The 13996-nt window shown below is 42.1% G+C and overlaps 1 protein-coding gene across 3 annotated transcripts in view; it reads right to left on the bottom strand.

Annotated features, from left to right (window-relative positions):
- Positions 1 to 13151, bottom strand: part of ADARB1 (adenosine deaminase RNA specific B1) — a 44849-nt gene extending 31698 nt beyond the window's left edge. The window contains exons 1-2 of one of the 3 annotated variants that reach the window (XM_057412297.1): positions 13129 to 13151; positions 6826 to 6900 (exon numbers count right to left, since the gene is read on the bottom strand). In XM_057412297.1, coding sequence (XP_057268280.1) covers positions 6826 to 6853 — 28 coding nt within the window. In that variant the 5' untranslated portion in view covers positions 6854 to 6900; positions 13129 to 13151. Of the gene's footprint in view, positions 1 to 6825; positions 6901 to 11594; positions 11854 to 13128 lie in introns of those variants that run through there. The other 2 variants (XM_057412299.1, XM_057412296.1) reach the window with 2 other exon arrangements.
- Between the last annotated feature and the right edge of the window lie 845 nt (positions 13152 to 13996).

Raw genomic sequence — 13996 nt, 5'->3', positions numbered from 1 at the left:
AACACAATCAGACACGATAACAATGCAAGAAAACATCGGTAACTCAAGAAATAACACACTCAAGATTGATTCTCAAACTACGCATTTGATATGATCAGATAGCAAAAAGCACTGCAGCTGTTTTGCTGGTGTTCTGCATTTAAATCATGCTGGAACAAAACTTTCACTGACAAGTTGTGTTTGGCCTGAAAAGTGCTTTAAACCAGAAATATAAATTATAGTAGCATTCACCTATAAAACAAAGAACCACTAGTAAACTAAAAGCTGAATGCTTAAGACCACGAGATGGATATTTGGTTTTACTTTATCCTGATTTTATTCATGGCACATTTTTCTTAGTGATTTTAGTTGCTCAAATTGAAAAATGACATAAATAAAACCTCAGCCATGAAGAATCAGGCAGCTCTTTGGTAGGCACCATGGCTGGAAAGTGTTTGAATGCTTTTGGTTCTCCTTAACTACTCTGTATTTTCTGAATTTAATTGGTTTTACATCTTTCCTAGATGTTCATTTCACCTCACCCCCTTTGCTCAGGAATGTCAGCTGCCCACTGTGCCAGCATCACCACAAGGCTACTTTATATATTACTTCATATATATATATTACTTCATGTATTTCCATACAGCCTTTTATTAAGAAGCCTTGTATTTGTCATTTACAAGCTATTTTGTACTTCCTTGCAAAGGACAAAGGCTGCTGTCACAGTTACAAACACCATGATAAGGAACCTCTCTTAAGACCACACAGAATACAACACGTGTGACAAAAGCTGAGCAATCCCAGCGATATTTTAATGTAGGGTGGGATTGTAATATTAACTTAATGAATTATTTTCTAAAGCAGAACACTGGTGGTGTTGTTCGTCAGACATATGTTTAAAAAATTCTAGCTGCTAGAACTGCAAGGACCTCATTTTCACCCTGTTAAAGAAAATAAGGAGATGATTTGTGCTTATGTTGGCATTTGTGAATGGAAAGGCAAATTTAGTAGGTCAAATATTTCTAACTGTTCTGTTCCAAAACTTCAAACTCTTTATATTACCTCTACACTGTAACTAGATGCTAAGTATGAATTGAGGCGAGAGCAAACTCAAGTGGAGGCTCTCAATCACAGCAACAAATTGCAGCCGCACTTGAAGCCGTCCCTATGAAGCCCCTACCATGCACACATCACTTCGCCCAGATTACAAAGCTGATGGAATGGTTACTAAATTTTCATTTATAACATCCTCCAGCAAAAGCTCGATAGGTTACTCCTTTCGGTGCTCAAAGAGAAAAGAAGGAGAAGAAGAAGAAAGAGATCAAAAGAAAAAGCCAGAGCAGGAACGTATTTTGTTAAATCACAACAGCACAACAAATGGTACAGTACTGAACGGTGAATTCTAGTCAATTTAAGTCAGTCAAGAGTAAAACACTCAATGTTCTGAAGCATTTCATTGCTAGAAAGCTGCTGAATTTAATGAGTATCTCTTGTAACATTCATCCACAAATTATATTGCCTGCAGAATGTGTACTAGAGGGCCACAACTGTCAATACACAGTGTTCAAGTATATATATTCTTTATATATACACATATATATATGGTGAAGGAATCTAAGAAAAATAGAGTGACATTTTAAATTTTCCTTGCAGTGAGTTTCTTATCTGAAGCTGTCATCTCCAAAAATTATATCTTATCTAAACTACCATTTGTGGAACATTGCTCTTACTCGTGGGAACTAGTGCCATCAACCAATACGACTTTTAGACTAAACAGTAGTAATTTAGTTAAAACTAAATCTGGTTTTATCTTTCTTTTTATATGAAAACTCCTACAAGTGCCTGTGGAAACCATAAGAGGAAAATATGAGTTGAACATCTCCAGCTGAATGTTAAAAAAACCCCGTAACAACCCCCCCGAACTTTTTCATGGAAGTACAGCAGCTGGAGGAACTCCTTAATCCATCTCCTAACACAGGTAGGGGAAGTGATGCCCTGACAGGGAGAGGGGACTTGAAGGAAGCAAGAAAGAAACTTGCACGCTTACCTTGTCTCAATATGAAAGAAGGGAAGAAAACTACTTGCCTGAGAGCTACTAGGCTTGTCAGCTTTGAGAACCTGCAGGGTGGGAGAAACTAGGAGAGAAAGCAAGCAGGGAGCTAGCAGCCCAAGTCAAAGCAGAGACCGTGAAAGTGAGCAAGTTTCTATACTATGCAGGTGATCCACATCCAAGCCTTGAATGTGATGGGAAGGAAAAGCACCTGGGTTTGTTTCAACCCACAGAGCCACTGGACTGCAAAAAAGAGAAACTCCTTCGCAGGCTGAGAATGAAGATGTGCTTTTGGACCTTTCCTTTAGCCTGTCCTGCCCAGCAGCGGTGAGGTCCTTAGGGCTGGAGAAGATCCGACAGTTTAGTCAAAAAAGAAGATTAGCTATCACCACAATGTTAGAGGAGTCGTCTCCTTTAATCTTGTCCATATTCAGAAATGGAGTAACTCCTGCAGCCCAGCCTCTCCCTGCTGTCCAGAAACAGCTCTCTCTTTGCCCCAGGCATCTCACCCTGTTAGAGAAGCTAAGAACAGCCCTACTAGCTCATTCTTGCCTGTGACAGGACCACCAGCAGACCTTAAGAGAGGGTATCAAAGCAGAGCAAGGTCACAGCAGCCCTTCCCCAGGACAAGCCACAGCTCTGGGTTGTCTCAGAGAGCAAGGCAGGGAGCCACAAATGGGGTTTTGTCCCCCAGAGATTTGTCTATCTACCTCTCAAGACCCCATAAAACCCTTGGTATCCACAGTATCCCAGGCAATGCATTACACATTGCATGAAAATATCTCCCATTGCTGGCTTTGAAACCCCACCTTCTAGTCTCAACGCATTTATTGGATTTTCTTTGCTGTTTTGTCAGTTTGATGATTCTAATATCAAATAACCCATCCTGCACATGATTTTACAGCGGTCTCCAACCTTGTCATCCCTCCTCTACACTGGAGGCCTTGTCCAGAGGTCATCCTCTTCTCAGCAGACCCATTGCTGGATGTTCTGTACCTTTACTCTTCATGCTCTATTCTGCAGTCTTCTTCATTGTGGTAATATGCTGGTTTAGAGACCATAAGACTTTGGGGAGTCTCTTACTCATTGCAAGGAGCATGAAGGAAGGCATCTCCATTCCCTGAAAGCTCTGGCTGATTCAGGATCCCATCATAGCTCAAGCTGAGAGCATCAGTACTCAAAAGGAGCAAAATCAGGTTGCTGTAAATCAGAGGTCATGGCAGATGCAGACCACCACTCCGTACACGTTCCAAAAAACAGCTTAGACCATTTTGAAGTCTCTTGGTCTGATTCAGAGACCAGTGTTAAGCTTTGTGCTGGCAGCATCACAACTAAACTAAGGCAGGAAAATGAGAAATTTGAATGTTAAAACACTCTTGGAAAGGATAAAGCAGAGGAGAACACTGGAAGGAGAAAAGAAATTCCCATCTGAATATGGGAATATGTCTGCTCTTCATTACCTTTTTTCTTTTATCATCTCGAACTTTTATTGGGGTTGACAAGTGACCATATGTTAACATCATACATCTGGCCTCAGAAAGTTTACACGGTCTTGGTGGATCTCCTCGCCTACCCTAAACCAGGTTTAAAACCAGCCTAATCCTAGATTTGAAATATACTGTCAAGTCTATGTGTTTTCCAGTCTTTAAGGAAGTTTTCAAGGAGTGAATGCTTTAGAGAGCCCTCTGAGGTCCACCGTGGCTGCTGTGTATTCAATACTTCAAATACAGCTATTAGCACTTGATAATGGGATCTTGTTTTCTTAAACATTACTACTACCCATGATTGAAGAATAAGGCATTTTTCATAAGACTGGCTTATATTCCAGTCACTCAAAACAGTCTGACTGATGTCTGGGGAAGAAGCCTTAGTAAAAATCATAGCTGACAGAATCACAGGACAACAACGTCAGTGGAAGTCCTGACCCTGCAATCTTGTTTGAGAGGCTGACAAACCCGTGAGCCTTTCAAGAAGGAAAGGGGCACAGGAAGTTTTCATGCCGCTAAAGAATGAAATCTTCCATCTGAGTGCATTGGGTTATTTCTGGGTTTACTCCCTGTAATTAAATACTGTCTAATTAAGATGGTTTATCCATGGGGGAACTTACCTGCTTGCTGAGAGACAAGACTCTCCCTGCTTTGTCTGATCTGGAGCACACTTAATTAAATGGAGATTACTCTTAGCTGAACTGAAAGATGTTTCTACCTACCCCTTACACTGCTGCTCTCATTCACTGCCTGGGGAAATTCCAAATAGAGTCATTTTTGCATAAACAACAGGCAGAAAAATACCCCATGTGATCTCTTCTAAGCATCCTTTTAGAAAAAGATGGAAAATGATCACAGTGAAAGGTCAGGACAGCCACATGCTAGTGGCCCAAATGTCCTCCAAAGTGCCCCACTACTCCCTTGCCTGTAATAATCAATAAGGATAGGCCACCACAGCATGAATTTACACCTGACAAAACAGTTATTTCTAGTGATTTGACACTGAAATCATAGACAGACGGCTTCTGGCACAAGCTCCTGGGGTGTTCAGAGTGACATGAACTCCATGCAAAGCAACAGAAAAATGTAATCAAAGCATTCTAAAAAACCATCTTTCCCAACTCTCTTGTAACATCTTCTCTATGTTCAAAGGATAAATGAGGAAGACCTTAAAAACTGAAGTCTGACACACTGCATTTTATCCAGGAAAAATAGAATCATGGAATCATAAAATGGTTTGTGTTAGAAGGGGCCTTAAAGCTCATCCAGTTCCAACCCCTGCCACAGGCAGGGACACCTTCCACTAGAGCAGGCTGCTCCAAGCCCCGTCCAACCTGGCCTTGAACACTGCCAGGGATGGAGCAGCAGAGCTCCCTGGCCTCCTCTGGACTCACTCCAGCAGCTCCATGTCCCTCTTGTGCTGTTGCCCCAGAGCTGGATCAGGACTGCAGGGGGGTCGTCACTGTCTTACAGTTTAGGTGAACCAAGATTTCAGCTAATTCTGGTTTCTGCAGAGCAATTCTATTTACACAACTGCAGGCTAGAAATACTGCCTATACCTACTTTCCACTCCCGTACCTCCCCAAAGAGGAGTTACATAAAATAGTAACAAATTAATAGCCAACTTTTGATATCAAACTTCTTAATCTTCAGAGACAGAAAAATACAGAATTATTAATTTTTTTAAAGGATCTCTGCACAAATCAAGGTGAAGAACTCAGTGATTTCACCTTTGATTTCTCACCCCCAAATCTGATGATTTAACATTTCAAAGTCATTATGTTCGTGTGGGCACAGAGATGCAGGAAAATCTTCTTGCACCTTCTATTGACTGGGCTCATCCAAGTAGCCATTGTAGCTCCCTTTCAAAACCATGGCACAGATGACAACTCGGAACATATTTCTGGGAGACAACAGTGGTTGGGAGACAGCAATGCATGTCCCAAACCTCTGGCTCCCAGTTCCATGAACCCAGCCTCCTGGTAAGACAAAAGGTTCAGTGAATGCTTTCCCATAGGGATGCACACCAAAAAAAACCAATCCAAAAGCAGACAAAAATTGATTATTTTGCTTACAGAATGCCCCTGTAAAGTGATGTTTTCTCCAGCTTAGAAAGGAGCTTTTATTCATGCTCAGATACACTCCTTATTGAGATAAGGGGATGTTTTATATTAAAAAGCCTCTTATGTGAATTACTGAATTCCATCTCTTGCATTTCATGAAGTCCTCCTTAGGGAGACCACTTTTAGAAATAGCTAAAGTAATGAAGTCATTTCTTTAATAGCAAGGAAAAGAAAGTGTTAGCTAGCATCTTCCAGCTGAGTTCACTGTTTCGCTCAAAGAACAGAAGATGCTTTCTCATCAACAGAAGAGTTCTAGGGTTTGGGGTGGTGATGTTTAATTTTTGGCTTTGTATTTGTAAACACAATAACCTAACTTCTTTATCTCCCTATAAAAACGTTCTGTAACCCCTTCAGCCTACAACTACAACTCTTCTGCTCCAAAGTCTCCTACACTGCTGGGCTTTGCCAGTGATGTGCTGGTTAGCCATGGTCACTTAGGGGAAAGAGGGGCACATTTGTTACTATAGCGTATTTTTACAGTCAGGCACAACACGTCAGCATAGCAGCAATGGAACATTTCTCTTATTCATCAAAAAAGAGAGTTAAAAAGCCAATAATAGTTCAAATATTTGTATGCTTTAGTGAGAACACTTCTCTCCACAGGTTATCTTAATTATACCACGGTACGGTTAGCAGTACTTTACTAGTGTATGCATCAAGATGATCACTATATTTGACTATTTCTATGCTTAAATGCACTTCAATAATTCAGGGCTGGAAAAATCAGTATTGAATAAGAATAATCAGCCATGCAAGCTCCCCTAGCTCCTCCTTTTGTTTTTCCTTCCTCCATTTCTGCTTCCCCTCATTATTTTATACACTTAAATTCCATCTCCTTCATCTCACTCCTCCCTTCTGACTGGTCCCTCACCCTTAGCATTGGCACTACTGGGATTCTCCCTCTCTTCTTCATTGCTGGTTCAAACCAGGGAAGTATGTTTCTTGATTAGTCAGTTGTTGGAATTAAAATATGAGACATAAGGTATAACTAGACTAGCATCATGTGCATTTAAAACACACCTAAGGCAAAAGCTCTGATTCACTCTTCTATGCCACAGTTTAAAACATACAAAGAAGTAAATTTGTGCTTCCCAAGTTTCTTCAGAGCCATCCCTGTGCTCAGGAGAAAAAGTCACCTTCAGATACAATTACATAAGTGATTACTGTGCAAATAAACACATCTTACTCATGTTTTCTTCATCGTCTATATCCATTGTGAAATACTTTTGCTGGTTTCTTGGCTGGCGGAGACTGCTTCTGTCTGGAAAAGAGAGAGTGGGATAATTCAGCTTTAAGGCACCAACAATGCAATGTAAAGTATCAAATCTCTCCTCAAAGCAGCAGGCTGGGGACTGGCTTTGCTTTGGGCTGCCCATGGGTTTTGCTCACTTTTCACACTGTATTTCCCCAAAGTGCCTATTTCTGCAGCTGAAGCGCACTGTGCAGAATGGCAAATTTCACCAGGTTTGCAAGAATCTGGGGGTTTGTATGAGGAGCTGCAACATTCTTGATCTGAAAGAGTATGTAAACTACCTTTACTCACTACTGTTTGTTTGGAGGGGAGGGGTAAACTCAAAATTAACATCCAATCCACTCTGCAGGTCACCACACAGACAATTCAAGCAGTCAGACCACTGCAGATGCAGCTTCTTACCCAGCACCAAACTGATGAACGTCTGGTTTGGTTGAATCCTCAGCCAAGATCCCTCCCAAAACCAAGATGATCATCAACAACTGAAAGATGTGGCCCCATAGCAAGCAAAACGTGTATTTTATTGCTTTTCTTGCAGTACCACCCGTCCCTAGACCCACTGTCACTGGGGCTGGTACATCAATGCCAAGCACCCAATTGCCAGCAATAGCTGATGAACAACAGAAATCTTTACTGAGGAAGAAGGGATGAGTGAGAGAACTGGGAAAGGAAGAGTGATTTTCCAGAGAAAGTCATAAGAAACACCTATAGCTTGAAGACAATGATTTCACAGAGGATGTGGGAGGAAAGGACATCAGGATGCACTTTACTTTGATTTTTGTGGAGTGTTACACAAACAAAGAGCCAAAGACACTGAGTCATTGAGATTTCCTCAGTGCCAGCTGGGAAGCAACAGACTTTGAAAAGAAAACACCACTTGAGAAGGTCTGAGCCACTGTGCTAGTGCATGCTCTGAACACAAGCATGATACATGCAGGAGTACCTATGCCACTAGTCAGTGCAACAGCCCAAGTCAGGATGGGCAGGATCAACAGCGCTGTCTGATCCAGGTCCCCATCACACCTGGAAATACTTCAAATGTCACAATCCATTTCATTATTTTTTTTTTTACATCAATTTTTAAGGCCAAAGTGTGCCATGGTACCTCTGCAGCAGCACTAGCTTGGGCATCTCTCAGCCCTGGTTGCTGTCCTGGCTAAAGCAGATGGAGAAGGGAAAGGCAAATCAGCTTTTTCCCTTAAAGAGATTAGAAATTCAAGCAGAACTTTTACTAACCAGGCTACTTTCATTTGCTCTATAAAAGCTTCTTAAATTTGCTTTGCTATTCCCATAGAGAAAGCTGATTCTGATGCTAATTAACTCATACTATCAGTAAGTCTATGACTTTGGGCATACTAATACTATCATCCACCAGATTATGATGTGTATCATGGCCAGTATTATGCACACTTCGGTGTAGCAGTGAAGAGGAAACATTCCTCTACAGAAATAGAAGCAGCAGCACCCATTCTGTATAGATGCACAGCTCAGACACCATCAGCACTCGTCAACAGGTGTGCCAAAGAGGTATAAAAATGGTGCCCACAAAAAGGTGACTTCTTTTGTGGCCTACAAAAACCAAAGTTTATACATTTCCATTGAAGCACTGTGATTTTATTGCATCGTGACTATACATATTTCATAGCAAGCATGGACTAACAAGGCATTTTGGAACCAGAATCAAACTCCAAGATCTCCATAGCGTTACCAGCCTGCTGTACAGAGTGCTGAATTTAGGAAAGGGATGCTCACTAGTCTGCAAACAACCCCTGCTAGTAACATATACTGTCCACCACCTAAGCTATATGTCCTTACTAACCACATCTGAGGCTTTAAAACACACAACTCAAGCAAGTATGAAGACTTAATACACTTTCCCTTGAACTGACAGCAAAGACAACAAAACCAAAGTGATGAATAAGAACCTTTTTAACTATTCATTGACACCAAAGCATATTTATTGTTTAAAAATGCAAGCACTGCAAGTACGTGTGAAAAAAGGTGGGCTGCTTCTATTAGTACTGTATTCAAAAAGATGCCAAGTGTGTGAGTTCAAGATAAATTAATGGGCTGTTGTAAGGTAGGCTCAGACTTGGCTTCATTTTCCCATTCGTTTTAGCCTTTGTGACTATTTCTGCAGCACAGTACGAAGAGACCTTTTCCTTACTGAAGTACTAGAGCTGCATTGCCACATTTGCACTGTATAGCATCAGCACAATGCCAGTGTAACAAGAGGAAATGAGCTGACTGTAATCAACAGGGCTTGTAAATAATTGTCACTTTACGTACCCCATCAAACTGGCCCCAAGGACTTCTGCAGCACCACTCTGCTCATGGGCAGAAGGCTTGGACAATGCTGAATTACTACAGAGGTGAGAACACAGGAACAGCGTTCAGCTGCCCCAGACTCAGAGAGAAACCCTCCTGAGGAGCTGAGTTCTGAGTCAGGGTTCAGCACCACCTCCCCACATCTGACCATCCTGTTTCTCCAGCATAAAGTAGAGGAAAAGCATAAAAAAGCTAAAGGCATAGGTAAAGAGGAATGCCAATTGCATCACTATGTGTATAAGTTAATGAAGACTGTTCATGGCATTACTGAAGCTCATATGAGACAGAATTTATACTTTTTATTATTATTAACTTAAATAAATGTGCTAGACAGATTTGGGAGCATCAGTTAACACAGCTCAGAAGAAGGACAGCTGACAGAAGACCTATAAGGTATGCAAGAGATGTGATGCAAGAGTAATAAGCGATGCAGCCAAACAACACTAAGCTGTCTGACCACATTTCCTAATGACGTGTCCTTTCACAGTTTAACCATATGTGCTTAAGAGTCAGCCTGAATTTATTCTTTGTATATAATGAATGAACACATTTTTCCCAATGCTTTCCTTATACAGAAATACACTTGAGAGCAGTCAGTGGTGCTCAGCACCTTCCTCTAGCACCCAGCACTGCAACAGCCCATCACCTCCCATATTGCTCTGCTTGCTGACCTGCTCTCTTGCTGGAGACACCTAGCACAGACTCCAGCCTAGTAAGCCCATACTTTCCAGTGCTTTGGTTCCTCCGATATTGTCATCTAAGCACCAAAACTCACCCTGCATAGAGCAGGAAGGGTTCCACCTATGTGGAACCTATGCCACCTATGTGATCCCATCACATTTCAACTCAACAACATGCATTCCCACTGCAGACATACCCACCTTCACAGGCAAGGAAGAGCTAGAAAAAGAACTACTAAGATATATATCGTATTTTAGTATACTAACAGATATGGATTCCTGCTGCATGGGCTCTACAAGCATCCAGAGACTCCTCCCTTTGCTTGGCAAACAACTGCTCAGCTGATCCTACCCCAAAACTATCCTACCTAGGGTTTGACTTTGATGCCTAAAGCAAGCTGTAAAGTAAACTTGAAGTCTCTCAGACCACCAGAGGTGGGAAGCTATCCTGGGAAGCTGTGTATCTTTCCCTATGACTCCCTATTCCAAGCACATCACTGCAGCAAGACAACTGCGTGCATTTTAGAGAAGTACCACCCCACTGATTTCCATTACAATTAACTTCTAAAAACGACCCCCTTCAACTTTTAAATGAATTAATTAGATATACTTATTCATGAAGTCCAAATAACATCTACTTTTCCTAGCAAAAAGCATCCAAACAGTACATGTAATATGCAGGATACAGTACTGGACTGGGGCAGAGAACTTCTCAGCACTTTTTGCACGCATATTGATTAGGAGATTAATCTTCCAAACTTGCTCCCAATGTGGTCCATAGCTACACTTGTCTCTTGGGAGCAGAGCCCAGCCCCTCCTGGCTCCATCCTCCTGTCAGGCAGTTGTAGGGAGCAATAAGGTCCCCACTGAGCCTTCTTTTCTCCAGACTAAATCCCCTCAGGTCCCTCAGCCATTCCCCATCACACTTGTGCTCCAGGCCCTGCACCAGCTCCATTGCCCTTCTCTGGACCCTCTCCAGCACATCAATGTCTCTCAGGTTTCAACTGTACTATGCTGGTATAGCAGAGGGAATTTTTGCCTTTAACAAACCAAAGTCCACCTGATGGCTCAACCTTCTCACTTAAGCCAAGGGATTCTGCACAGCACCACACTCTACAACCTTAGACTACAACAGTGTCTGTTTTATCTCCCCAAGAAACTAACTGAAAGATTTTAAACTAGATGTTGTCTATAAGCAAGGATGTGCTACGAGAGTACGAGAGAGAGAAAAAACTTGAGTTTCTTTTGCTTAAATATTCTGCGTATTCAATGCAAGAAAAAGAAGTTGTAAAAGGCTCTTAACAGATGCCATGGTTTATTCTCATCGTTACGGAAAAACTAGATTACCTTGAACAGAATATACAGCAACTACCCAATGGTTTATGTTAACAGAGAATGGCATATATGAAGTAAAATATAGCCTGACAGATGAGCCAAAACTCAGAAGAGAGCAGAAGTCAGAAGGCTGCAGCTTTAGGTATGTTTCGTATGTGTTAAAAAGTGCTCTCCTTCCAAACTCTGAAAGCTAATAAAGGAAATGTTGGGAGATGCTGAAGGATCCTGTTCAAAATACTTCTTATAAACCCAAACTAAAGGTGCACTTAGCAATGACAGGTTCAAACCTCCCCTCAAAATGCCTACGTTACAACCCCCCGTCCATACCCTGTTCTGAGCACACAGCAATTCAAACTCTACCTTTCCGCTCTGCTCGTCGTCTTCTCCTCCTGCGTTTGCAGCGCTGCCGGAGCACGCTGGAGATGGTTCCCATGCTGAGTGCCACAGCTAAAGGAGGTGCCATGATCAGCCCTGAAGTCACCCCCAGCACCCCTCACGAGGTAGAGGTGTACCCCCAAAATGCCCTTGTGTTGTCTTGAGATCCCTTCACCCAGCTGAGGCCAGTTGCTCCAAGCACAGGATGCTCCAATGAATGAAAGCTGCAGCTCATCCCTACCCACCACAAGAGGCACATGTGACAATTAACCCTTCCGTAAGTCAAAGGGACATGGAAGGCCAGTTTTCTTAGAACGACAATAGCAAAGACATCCTCACTACTCAGTGTGGAAAGGCAAATTCCTCTTTATTTTGTTATTAAAACAGGAGGGCAACTCTTTGGTAAGGCTTCAGCCTTATGCGCATTTCAGAAACAAAGACAGACGTAAGTAAGGAGAAGTTTGCACATCCCAATGCATGAAACCAAACGCCTTCAGTGACCTTGGTAATTTTTCCTCTTCAGGCAGTTTCAGACACTGCCTGAAGAGCATGAATATGAACCTATGGAAATCTTAAAGAGCAACGTTTTAGTCACAGGTTTTCCAGATGAGGGTTTGTATGCTGGGTCTGAACAAGAGACTTCCCAATGCCAACATTAACTGTGGCATTTCCCAGCCTTTTTATAAACAAAAAAGCAACATGTGACATTATGGGATAATGTGATATTATAATAATGTGGATTATGTGGAGGGTGAGGTATCTGTATCTACACAGCCTTGAAGGAAAGGCACCACTGATAGAGAGGAAAAGGGGGAAAACACTCCTTAGGAGAATTCATTTTGCTCCTTGGAGCAAACTGCACGATTTGCAGAAAGCAAGGCAGCAGCCTATGATCCTATGATTAGTTCAAGTTTCGTGTACTGCAGCAATACTGAAGCTAAACTACAGCAATCACCACAACTGTTATAGGCTAATTACAGCCTCAGCATTGCGCAGCACAGCAAACCTCAAAACACAAAGCTGCTGGCTGCACACCAGGAACCCCAGGAGCCCCCCTACCTTATGCCTCAGCTTGGAGGTCAGCTCCTTGGGTGGTAAAAATCCACTCCAACAGCACCATCTACTGCCACACGGCCTAAAGAACTGATTTTACATCTCTTGCTCCCTTGACCCAGCGCAGAGCCCAGCTCCAATTAGAAATAACTTACAATGTTTGCAGTTGTATTCTACAGTAAACTGGCTTGTAATGTAGAATCATTATGAAGTTTTACTGGGGCCAATCTGCAGGCAGAAGGGGAAGTCATGTTTTGTAACAGGGTGAGCTATTTCAACAGTATTTTCCTGTTTTCAAACTGGACTGATCCACTGAAGGGATTCAGTGACAAACGCAACAGTTTTATATGAATAATAAAGTTTAAAAGAGCTCTTTAAATGCATTCAGAGGAATCCCCTGCTCCAAGTGCTGATCTGAATGCAGCAATCAGAACACAGAGAATCTCATGATAAGAACTTTGCTTACCTTTTTAACTGTTAGAGACACATGCTGATCCTGCAACCTGGAAAAAGAGGAAACACAGGATTTGTTTCTTTTCCAGATTTAAGTGCATGACAAATGGCAACTCAAACCTTAAAAGGGACAAATGGCTGATTCTGTAAGAATGAATAGTACATAATGCGCATACACAGTCCCAGAGCCACCTCCCCTGTAATCCCAGCAAAGGGAGAAGAAGAAACAATTCTGGACATTCCTGGTTGGAAAAATAAACAGGAATAAAAACAAATTAATCAAGACTGCAGATGCTTGGGGCCAGGAGAAACATCCCATAGGTACAAGCAGCTGTCGAGCAGAACACCATGTGCAACCTCTGCACCTTCTAGCAGTAAAGGTCAGCAAAAATAATAGCTTAAGACTAAAATCAGCTTCTGTGTTAGCACAGGCAACATATTCTGCAGGAAAAATACCACCTTCCAGTACAACCCCCTTTCCAAATACCAGTTTCTTGATGCTGCTGGCATCAGTAATGGCAAAACTGGAAGATCCTTCAAGTACCAGCAGTGGGGTGGGAAAGAAATGGCAGATGTAGGGTAAGGAGGATACAGGATAATAGGAAGGACTAATAATACAAGAAACTGTCTTTTATTTCCATGAATACACATAGAGTGCCCAGCTGTTACAACAGGAGCAGATGGCTTTATTTTTATAGATAAGCTCCTAATTATAAGAAAATACATGACTTCATCAGTGTGAAGATCTCACTGTTCTAAACCGGTCCAGCAAATCTCAGAAGTTGTTCCCAAAGGAACAGACTGTTTCAGTCAAGCAGCTAAAACCTGCAGAGAAATATGCAGTGTCACAGCCGATCAGAGTGTGGGCATCACCTGTACCT

Source organism: Pezoporus wallicus, unplaced genomic scaffold (assembly GCF_028554395.1).
Source record: "Pezoporus wallicus isolate ANWC-B61680 ecotype Strahan unplaced genomic scaffold, APGP_CSIRO_Pwel_v1 contig_6566, whole genome shotgun sequence".
Lineage (NCBI taxonomy): Eukaryota > Metazoa > Chordata > Aves > Psittaciformes > Psittacidae > Pezoporus > Pezoporus wallicus.
This window is presented reverse-complemented; position numbering and strand designations above follow the sequence as displayed.